General features: G+C 35.3%; 1 protein-coding gene across 3 annotated transcripts in view; it reads right to left on the bottom strand.

The window, feature by feature from the left end:
* Nucleotides 1-601: 601 nt before the first annotated feature.
* Nucleotides 602-11,961, bottom strand: part of TMEM135 (transmembrane protein 135) — a 305,852-nt gene continuing 294,492 nt past the window's right edge. For 2 of the 3 annotated variants that reach the window (XM_062196847.1, XM_062196848.1), the window contains 4 exons: nt 11,289-11,365; nt 5,649-5,747; nt 4,415-4,482; nt 602-2,576 (listed from right to left, as the gene is read on the bottom strand). In XM_062196847.1, the coding sequence (XP_062052831.1) occupies nt 2,444-2,576; nt 4,415-4,482; nt 5,649-5,747; nt 11,289-11,365 (377 nt within the window). In that variant the 3' untranslated portion in view covers nt 602-2,443. The remainder of the gene's footprint in view (nt 2,577-4,414; nt 4,483-5,648; nt 5,748-11,288; nt 11,366-11,961) is intronic. The other variant, XM_062196849.1, reaches the window with a different exon arrangement.

Below are 11,961 nucleotides of genomic sequence, written 5' to 3'. Positions count from 1 at the left end.
ACAATCTGATGAAAAACAGGTAAGAATCTAATGTATTGGAGAAAATTTATTGTCCTGAAAACGCAATCTTTACTGGTTGGTACTATCTTTATGATTAGATTGCTTCAGGAAATGGCAATGAAAAGGCCATATCACTACTGCTCCAAATGCACTGTTTTTCAATCTGCATGAAGATTCAGAAAGACTAAGGGGGCACACTATTGTTTACTATAATCAGTTCTGACGGAAATTTAGAAAAGATATTTCTTCAGAGTTTAAATGAACTAAAAAAAGATGCTGTGGAATGGAGAGATATATGTGACTTTATGATACCATGAAGTCGTAAATCAGTATCTAATTAGGTAGAGGTAGAAAAATACTCACTTTATTGTTTTCATGAACACAAAGGTTCTTTGTGTGTGCTTGAACAGCTACACTTTACAGTCTGTCTCAATGAAATTAAAGTGAACTTTTCAATTCACTACTGAAAATGAGGTAACTGTTCACACAAGCTGTATGTACACTACTATATTTTGCTTCATGATGATTATTTAATTATGCATTTTATGTAATATTTTAAATTGACTACAATTTGTAAAAGAAAAAAATCACAGACATGCACTTTTTTGACCAGCAAAATTTTACTAAACAATCTCAGAAAGTTTCAGTAGAATCTGTCTTTCAATATCACAATCTTTTAATGTCAGTGAAAATAATAATTTATGGATTAAAATGTATATTTTAACTTGACAGGAAAAATATTCTAAACACAATTTCTGAATAGAGAAAACGAGGTACAAGTAGCAGAACTTTCTCAGTGCTTTAATACTTCATTTGAAAAAGTAAACACAGTAACAGTCATCATTTTGATTCCAGTGAGTAAAAACTGAAGACTAAATTATTAAATGATATTGAAATCTGAAACAAGAATGATTTTTGAACAGTATTGCCAAGTGAACAGATCAATTCTAAAAAGTTAATCTCAATGCAAAATTTTGATCAAATTTAAATGGTTCTCTCTGCTACCATGGTACCTGTGTCTTTTTGTTGGGTTGCAATTTACCATAACAACCAAGAATAGGATTACATACAAACAGAAGTAATGAAAGCTTGATGAAATTGAATACTGGGGATTAAACCTTTTTAAAGTCTGGGGTATAATTCCTGTTGCAACACAAGTTGTATTGCATAACATACAATGGCCTAAAAACTTTTCAGCAACAAAATTATATTAAAAAAATCATTCCTGTATGTTATAATTAACTGCAAATATCACAACTTAAGCCTTTAATTAACTTAGAAAAGTATAACTTTTCCCTGAACTTGAAATAGTGATTATATTTCAATCACAGCTTTCCTGAACTTTCATATTAGACAATGACTATATTTTGTCACTTCTTTATTCCAGAGTAAAAAGGGCAATGACCATTTTTTAAAGAAGGCTGGAGAACCTGAATCTAATTAGTAATAAAATGCACTTCTTAATAACTGTTGGACCTTTATCTTATTTTTAGTTGTAAAACATCCAGTATGTAGGTGAAACAGTTGAAAGAGCACAAACTGCCAAATTCACCAAAATGCTTTTTGTTCCGTAGGATTTTGATCCCTTCTATAAATGTCATACAGACTGAACTATAAAGAATTCAGTCCTAATAAATGCAAACCTACAGATTTCAAAGTTTTGTTTTTAAATATTCAAGTGCAATGCTACTATAAAAGATTAAACATCTGTTTCAACTATATCAAATGTGTCAGTTTCCATTTGTTCCTAACCTGTCCTTAGTACACAGGTACTAAAGGCAAACAGCCCAACTGATCAAGGGGAGAGATGATGTTATGAGCTGAAAAAGACCATGGATACCACAATATCTATCCAAATGCTCTAAGACCCACCTTTGCATCCCTGAAGTAAGAATGGCCACTTTTCTCCAACTGAGTTGCTCTAAACTAAAGCAGCAGCATCTGTGGACAGTTACTTCAAATCTATAACATTCCACTACTACAGATACTCATTCAAAGGTTTAAAAAAAAATACAGATCAAATCCATGTACCCGTGATCCTTTGTAAATCCTATAATGCGGAAATATTCTTAGTTTTAACCAAGAATAATATTGGAATGAACTAAAGACATCTTTCAAAGTAATTTTAAGCATATTCTTATTTGTTATTATATTTCTATATAGATTTAATATTGCTTATGGACATAATTTAATCGATAATATATCATAATGTCAACTACTACAGTGATCCAGAATCAGATTCTGGCTACAGGGGAAGCTTAATTATTAAGCAACACCTTCCTAAAAAGCTTCTGTATTTCTGATTGGTAAGAAAACAAAGAACATATCTCATTGAAATAACACTGAAGTTTGAGCTTGGGCCCCCTTCTTTGTGTTCAACATAATTAACTCTTCAGGATACAATGATGAAACATTTAGTCACATTGATAAGTTACAGTTATCTTCAAGAAAACTCTGTAGGCAACTCTGGAGGTACAGTTGTGTATCTTGGATCCAACCTGGGAGTGAAATCCTGAAAGTGTTTAGATGCACTAGTACCAAAAACATCAAGGACTTTCCGGTTCATGACAGCAAATCTGTAAAACAGGATACAGTAAAGAATTATTTGATGGAGTGTACAAAATGAAAGTATTTACTTAATTTGACTTAGTTTCATAGAACAGGAAAATAGGAAATGTTGACAAAACAAAAGATTTAAACCCATTGGCAAATACAAAGGTCACATGTATACTTTAAAAAAAAAAAAAAAGTGAACGTGGGACTTGATCCTAGGCATTCTGATATGGGATGCAGGCATTTATACAATGGCCACCACTACCTCCTATTGCATTTAAAGAGACTTGGAGCCCCAGGGATCACAACCGTTCCTTCAAACCCTTCTAAAAATCTAGCTTCCAATAGACTATGTCAAATAAACAATTAGGTGAATTTTTCTTCTGATGAATGAAATTACAGGAAACTAAATAAATAATGAATAAACTAACATTTACTGATGAGGCAAATGTACTGAATGTAATTTTAATGTAATGTAATGTAATGTCAAAATTGACATCTTAATGTCTTATAATCATAAGAAAGTGTAACCAAATATGTAAATATTTAGTGATTAAAAAGCAAAGAGCACCTAAGTTTCACATTTTTAATAAACATAAGAGGAAAATCCTACGCTCAGGTTTTCTATTGTGACTGAAGGAACATAAAATTTCTAAAAAACACATGTTTAGCGAATAAGCAGGCAAGACCTTCTGAATCCTTGTGCCTATTCACAAGCAGTTCCTTCTAAAGAAGACAGCAGAAGGAAATTAATTTCGAATCATCAGCCTGCATCCTTATTCCCAGAGCCAATAAATGTGTCTTTTAGTTATTTTCCAAATTAAGATCTACTCTAAAATTATCAGTGGGTAAAACTCACTAAAGTGCACAAAACTATATGGCAAAAAATTATAACACAATAATATAAAGAATATATAGTGTCATCGCTAAGAGTAAGATTTCTTAGGCTGGACTGCTGGCCTTGCATCTCCTTCATTGATGTATTAGCTGTGTGACTCTGATAAGCTAGCTAACCTCTCTGTGAAACCCAGTTTCCTTATATGTAAAACAAGGATAATAGTAGCACATATCTCATAGAGCTATTTTAAGTACTAACATAAATATATATATTGTGTACATACTTAAAACCATATGTGTAAGCACTAGATAAGCACTTATTATTTTTATTAGTAATGACAGTAATATAGCAGCTATGATTTACTGAGCATATACTAAGTGCTAAGAACTACTATAAACATCTTAATTTTCCCATAACCATACTTTGTATGTATCACTGTTCTATTGCAGAGAAAAAGACACCTTGGTTTGTGAGAGTAAGTTAACTTTGCCACAATAACACAGCAGAAGGTATCAGAGATGGAGTCAAACATAGGTCTGTCCATGCTCTTTGTATTAGGGCAAACTACCTTCTAAAGAATTAGATTAAGATCAGGAAGGGGAATAAAAAAGATGAGAAAGGCAGAAGAAGGAACACTTACAACATCAGATAACAGAATATAATTAGTTTTCCAAATGGAAAAAAAAATCTGTTATTATATAGAAATAAACTTTAATGAATCTAACTTTCTAATCAAAAAGATGAGATCAAAGATTCAAAAAATCTTAAGTATTTATGTGGCAACTAATGAGCAGTTATCATACCAATATGGTATTAATCTGGAACACTTAAACTAAAGTATTATAGAGAAAAAGAATGTTTGCCTAAGGAATGCTTCATGGTATTAAGTTGGTCATACTTAATTTATATATAAAACTCACTCTAGCACTGAAAGAACATTCCCTTAAGGAGACAAAAAATTCATAATCTTTTTATGAGAACTGTTTTTTCCTTTTGAGTATTTAAAACATTTTAATCACTTACTTGCCCTTGGTGAGCCTTAAAAGGAATTTCCAGTAAGATGGTCGCAAGGTCTGAACTTCCATGACAGCCTAAGATTATTCAATTTGAGACTTCCTTTAGTAAATACAAAACTGTCAACAGTCTTAAGCAATACTTTATCTTTACCTTTTTGTTCATTATATCTTGAAAATGTGATAGTAATAAAAAACCTGTATTTATGTTTAAGTTGATTTCAAGAATCTTTGTAAATATGTCTTCAAGCAGAAATGCTGCATTTGAAATAATAATTGGATGGATATTCATTATCATCAAGAAGCATTTTCTGAGTACACATTAAAGAGCTGATACTTCACTAGTTTTAATGACTTAATCAACCTAGCAGCATTCCTGCAAGAAAGGGCAGATATAAACTCTCCCAAAAATTTTGCAACAGCTCTAAAAACATGAATATCATAATGATGATTGCAGAATTTAAAGAGATTAAACAGTGCTTCTATTAAACTAGTTTTCCTTCTATCCTCATTTCCTCAGTGTTATTGGGGAAATGCAACTACTCACATTTATCTTATTATCGTTTTTTTTAATTGATGAAAGATAATTATTGGGGCATTCTATTCGAGGTACTGAAGTACTAATATAAATTGCACTATATTTAAAACTAAAAATTGGTCTGCCCATAAAACAGCACCTGGTCCATTAAGTTACCATGTTCAATGATTTGAAACACACAAGCTGGTTCACTGGGGGAAAAAAAATAGCATAAAACATCATAAACAGAGCTGGCGCCGTGGCTCAACAGGCTAATCCTCCGCCTTGCAGCGCCGTCACACCGGGTTCTAGTCCCGGTTGGGGCGCCGGATTCTGTCCCAGTTGCCCCTCTTCCAGGCCAGCTCTCTGCTGTGGCCCGGGAGTGCAGTGGAGGATGGCCCAAGTGCTTGGGCCCTGCACCCACATGGGAGACCAGGAGAAGCACCTGGCTCCTGCCATCGGATCAGCGAGGTGCGCCAGCCGCAGCGCGCTGGCCACGGCAGCCATTGGAAGGTGAACCAACGGCAAAGGAAGACCTTTCTCTCTGTCTCTCTCTCTCTCACTGTCCACTCTGCCTGTCAAAAAAATAAATAAATAAATAAAAATAATAATAATAAAAAAACATCATAAACAGAAACGTTCCCAGACTTTTTGTTTTCCCTTCACTGGCCTAAAGGACATTAGAAACAAAATCATGCTATTTCTCATTTCAAAAAGCTATACTTACTGCCTGGAAGCAAATTGCCGTAGAGATGGAATAGATGATGGTATCTGCATGAGGAAAATACGGAACCTTGCCTGCTTCAATGCCTTTGAAATACATCGTCTGTAAAAACAAGTATAATACAAGTGTTAACCAAGAAAGGGGAAAAACTTTAAAAGGCAATAACAACACAGTTGGGCAGTATATTCTACCTATGACTATTTTTTCTACTTTCCTAACTTCTAGTACTTTCCTCAGAGTTCAAGTCCATGACTAGGTTAAGTGTCAGTGTTTTCCTTTCCTGCGCTCCAAACCCCAGCAGCAAATGCTAATACTTCTATGAAATTTAATGATTCTTATTTCTACTACTTTTTTTTGCCATTTATTCTTCATGATTTTTATAAAATCCTAAGAGCCTCACTTCCCTGTTAGATCTGTTCATCCCTTTCCTCATACATTCATTTGTAAACATTTAATCTATTAAGTGCCAAGTTTTCAATTCTGCAAATATTTCACTGACAATATATTTATTTTAAAGCAAACATAAGTGGTATATTTATTGCTCTATTTAGGTTTTTATAGGTGTCCTATATATAGGACAGTGGGACATATGAATTCAACCCGGATGTCCATCAACTGATGACTGGATAAAGAAAATGTGGTATATATACATTATGGAATACTGCTCTGACATAAAAAAGAATAAAATCCTGTTTTTTTGTGAAAAACAACTAGAAACCATTATGTTTAGTGAAATAAGCCAGTCTCAAAAAGATAAATATGTTTTCTCTGATATGTGGTAGTTAATACAGAATGCAAATTAAAACACCTAAGAATAATTGTGTGTTAATTAAAGAGTTCAACCAATAGTATTAAGTAGAACAAAAAGATACTAAAAGAGATAAAGTATTAAGTTGTTCCTCAACAGTCAGGACAAGCAAGGGCTGATCAAGTCATTGTTTCTCATAGTGTCCATTTCACAACAGGTTTCCTTTTAGGTGCTTGGTTAGTTGTCACCGATCAGGGAGAACATATGATACTTGTCCCTTTGGGACTGGCTTATTTCACTCAGCATGATGCTTTCCAGATTCCTCCATTTTGTTGCAAATGACTGGATTTCATCCTTTTTTACTGCTGTATAGTATTCTATAGAGCACATGTCTCATAATTTCTTTATCCAGTCTACTGTTGATGGGCATTTAGGTTGGTTCCAGGTCTTAGCTATTGTGAATTGAGCTGCAATAAACATTGAGGTGCAGACAGCTTTTTTATTTACCAGTTTAATTTAATTTGGGTAAATTCCAAGGTGTGGGATGGCTGGGTTGAATGGTAGTGTTATATTCAGGTTTCTGAGGAATCTCCAGACTGACTTCCATAGTGGCTTTTCCAGTTTGCATTCCCACCAACAGTGAGTTAGTGTCCCTTTTTCCCCACATCCTTGCCTGCATCTGTTGTTAAATATAAGAGTGGGAATAAGAGAGGGAGGAGATGTATAGTTTGGCACATGTTCAATCGGACTTACCCCTAACAGTAGAGTTAGAAATGTGCCAGGGGATTCCATTCAATCCCATCAAGGTGGCAAGTACCAAGGCCATCTCACTAGTCAAAGTGACCAGTTTCAGTTCATAATTGATCATAATGATAGGATTAAGAGTCAAAGGGATCACATAAATAACACTATTGTCTGCTAATACTAACTGATAGAATTAAAAAAGGAGAGAATGATCCAACATGGGAAGCAGGATACACGGCAGTCTCATAGAATGGCAGATGTCCTAAACAGCACTCTGACCTCAGAATCAGCCTTGAAGGCATTCAGATCTGGCTGAAGAGCCCATGAGAGTATTTTAGGCATGGAAAGACAAGACACTCTGGAAAAAAAAAAACAACAACAAACCTAAATGAAAGATCTCTGTGAGTGAGATCCCAGCGGAAAGAACGGGCCATCAAAGGAGGAGGTACCTTTCTTTGAAGGGAGGAGAGAACTTCCACTTTGACTATGACCTTGTCTAAATAAGATTGGAGTGGGCAAACTCAAGAGGCTTCCATAACCTTGGCAATTCATGACAAGAGCCTTGGGTGATTACTGACTTCATAAACAAGAGTGTCAATTGTTAAGTCTACAGCAGGAGTCACTGTGCACTTACTCCCCATATAGGATCTCTGTCCTTAATGTGTTGTACTATGAGAATTAATGGTATAACTAGTACTCCAACAGTATTTTACACTTTGTGTTTCTGTGTGGGTGCAAACTGTTGAAATCCTTACTTAGTATAAATTGATCTTCTGTATGTAAAGATAATTGAAAATGAATCTTGATATGAATGGGATGGGAGAGGCAGCAGGAGATGGGATGGTTGTGGGTGGGAAGGAAGTTATGGGGGGCGAAAAACCACTGTAATCCAAAATTGTACTTTGGAAATTTATATTTATTAAATAAAAGTTAAAAATGAAAATAAAAAATACAGAATGCAAAAAATGTATAGGAATGAAACAGACATCTTGTGAGGATTGTTGCTTTTAGCTCTTGTTTATACTCATGTGGAACTGTGGTCCTTTGGCTTTTTACTTGGTGAATGTTATGGTTAGTGGTACATTAAGGTTGCAATTATATAGTGGATTGAAATTATGTTTTTGCAAAAATTAAAGAAAAAGAATGAAAGGAAGAAGGGGGATTGTGGGATGGAGAGGAGGAGGGAAGACAGTATGGTTATCTTAGAATTGTTCTTATTAAATACATGAAATCTGTTCTCTTTGTGTTAATAAAAAAATTTTTAAAGATGTATAGTATCAACAACTAAATAAGAGAGAAAAAGCAAGTGTAACAAGCAGACATGAAATACATGATAGATACAAATCTTCTTCAAAATGTTCATGGAAAATGGAATTAAAAGATAAATTTTGATATTAAAAATGTTTTTGGAGGGGCCAGCACTCTGGCATGGCAGGTTAGGCCATTGTCTGCATTGTCGGCATCCCATATGAGTATCAAGTTCTGGTTGCTCCATTTCTGATCCAGTTCCCTGCTAATGTGCCTTGGAAAGCAGTTGAAGTTGGCCCACGTACTTGGGCCCCTATACCACATGGTAGACCGGGACCCAGCTCCTAGCTCCTGGCTTCAAGGCAGCCAAGAAAGAATGCTATATGAATAAGGTAAAAAGAGGCTCAAGAAGGTACGAGTGATCCATGATATGAAGAACAAAAAAACAGTGACAGTCATTTGACACAGTGGTTAAGTAGCCTCTTAGTACTTCTGCATCACCTGTCAAGAGTGCCTGGTTCAAGTCCTGGCTATGCTATTTCTGAGCCAACTTCCTGATGATGTGCACCCTGGGAGGCAGCACAGGATGACTCAAGGACTTGGATCCCAGCCATCCAAGAAGGAGACCCAGACTGAATTTCAGGTTACTGGCTTCTTCCTGATCTAGTCCTGGTTGTTAACAGACATTTAGAGAATACACCAGAAGATAAAAGATCTCTTTCCATCTGTCTCTCTGCCTTTCAAATAAGATGAAAATACATAAATTTTTAAAAGAACATACAAGCTAAAATAAGTTATTTTTGCATGGCCTGCAACACCAACCCTAGACCATAGTGCAAAACTATTTGTGGAATAAATTTTACATGTTAGTTATATTCCAAGTGATATGCCATGAAAAGTTCTCAAGATCCATATAAACTACCACAACCAAACAGCAAAGCAACAAAAGAAATCATGAAGTGAACAGATTACATATAACTCAATCAAAAAGTCTATGTTGAAAAATAAATTTTTAAAAAGTAATACACATTAGGGACAGAATTCAGAAGAACTGTAAGACATGTATGATGTTCTAAACTATTTAGGAAACAAGAAAAAGCTAATACAGTGCCTGCTTATTAGTTTGAAAATAATATACAAATACATTAAAAGGTATAGATATATTGTATTGTATTCATGCTGAAGAAAATGTAATTCAAGGGGCTGGCATTGTGCCATAGTGGGTTAAGCTACCATCTGCATTGCTGGCCTACCATATGGGCACTGGTTTGAGTCACTGCTGCTCCACATCCAATCCAGCTCCCTGCTATGGCCTGGGAAAGCACCGGAAGATGGCCCAAGTCCTTGGGCCCTTGCAACCCAAGTAGGAGATCCTGAGGAGGCTCCTGGCTCCTGGCTTCAGTCTGGCCCACCTGTACTCACTAGTAGTTTGGGAAGTAAGCCAGCAGATGGAAGATTGATCTCTGTCTCCTCTCTCTCTCAACTCTGCCTTTGAATAAAATATTTTTTTTTTAATTTGCAATTCAGAGTTACACAGAGAGAGAAAGAGAGGCAGAGAGAGAGAGAGGTCTTCTATCTGCTGGTTCTCATCCCAATTGGCCACAACAGCCGGAGCTGAGCTGATCCGAAGCCAGGAGCCAGGAGCTTCCTCCGAGTCTCCCATGCAGGTGAAGAGGCCCAAGGACCTGGGCTATCTTCTACTGCTGTCCCAGGCCATAGCAGAGAGCCGGATCCAAAGTAGAACAGTCGGGACTCAAACCGTTGCCCATATGGGATGCTGGCAGTGAAGGTTGCAGCTTTACCCACTACACCACAGCGCTGGCCCCAAAATAAATCTTTAAAACAAAGAAAGTGTAATTTGGATGTGGTAGAGTAGCTCCATAGAAATGTAAAATGAAACAGTTATCTAGTAATATATGTAATAATTGTGTTCCTGATTATTTCCCATAATAAAACCTATCTACTGAACCATATTTTAATTTCATGACGGGCAGGAACCATTTTCTATACTTCTCTATGCTTTCCAACTTCCCAGCACAATATTAGAACACAATAGGTACCTAATAAATGTATGCCTTTGACTCACATGTTTTATACTGTTCAGAGAGCTGATTTTTATAATATGTTTACCATACAGCATTTATAGCATTTTAATATAAAATTAACTAATTATAGAAAATGTTACACCACTTTAATTAGTTTCACAAAAGAACATAGTAAGATTAAATTTCTAATTTTCTTTATTTAAAAAAAGCCCTCATTAGGCCAGTTCTTTTGCCAAGATCAGATATGCATAGCCTGATGGCAGAAGAAACTGAGAGATATCACTGCTTGGCTTATAAAATTCTAATTATGTATGGGAGGAAGCAGATTGAAAACATCTTCTGTAAATTAGATTTCATGATTGGTTTTCTCCTGTGACAAGTAATACATTTTACTATATAGATGGCATTTTCTTTCTCTTACTTTTCTTTTTCCTCTCCATTATCAAGCTAAATAAAAAGCGCTTTATATCTGGGGCCAGCACTGTGTCACAGTAGGTTAAAGCCCTGGCCTACAGCACCAGCATCCCATATGGGTGCTGGTTCAAGTCCTGGCTGCTTCTCTTCTGATCTAGCTCCCTGCTAATGTTCTTGGGGAAAGCAGTGGAAGACAGCCCAAGTTCTTGGGTCCTTGCACCCACATGGAAGACCCAGAGGAAGCTCCTGGCTCCTGGCTTTGGATTGGCTCAGCTCCAGCCACTGCAGCCATTTGGGGAGTGACCCAGTGGATGGAAGATCTCTCTCTCTCTCTAACTCTGTCTTTCAAATAAATAAAATTAATAAAAACAATAAAAAGAGTTCCTTAAAAAAAAAAAGCTTTATATCCTTTGGAACTGTTTATGCATTAAATTGTGGCCTTACCTCTACCAATTTGGAAGCTAAATACATGGAAATTGTTGTGCTCTTATAAAACATCATTGAAACGCCTGCCAAAAATCCTGAAACAAAATGAAAAAACTGATCAGATTGCAAAGTACTTCTTTGGTATTCAGTCATTAAAATCACTTGAATAGTTAAGAAATGATTTGTAGCATTCTTATTATAACATAATCAATATACCTAATGATATTAAAATGTGGAGATGTTTTATCACATTTTTAAAACTAATTTAAAAAAAGACCATGGGTGCCATTTCTGATTTTAAGCAGAAATACTCATCTATCACTTAAGAGCTTAATTTATTTTTAGTGCCATTATTACCATTCTCTTTCCTTTATTCTATAAATAGACAATCAAGAGGTTGGGGACTGGAACATTTAGAGTAGCATTATAATTAATAAATATCTCAGAAATGATCTTTTAATTTAACAAATGCATATACTGTACTTAATAGGAAATATTCTTTAGTTTTATAAAATAACTTCCTTAAAAGAAATATGAAAATATATGTCATTTTCCATGGCCAAAATAGAATTAAGAAGTGTAATCTTACATCCACTAACCACTTAGAAAATATTTTTTGTCTTTATGTTCTTTTGTGATACGCTCTCTAGGATTTCTGGCCAGTTGCAGGGCAGACACCCAAGTCCTTATA

This window comes from Lepus europaeus, chromosome 7 (genome assembly GCF_033115175.1).
Source record: "Lepus europaeus isolate LE1 chromosome 7, mLepTim1.pri, whole genome shotgun sequence".
Lineage (NCBI taxonomy): Eukaryota > Metazoa > Chordata > Mammalia > Lagomorpha > Leporidae > Lepus > Lepus europaeus.
The sequence above is the reverse complement of the archived record's forward strand: the minus strand, read 5'-3'. Positions and strand labels throughout refer to the sequence as shown.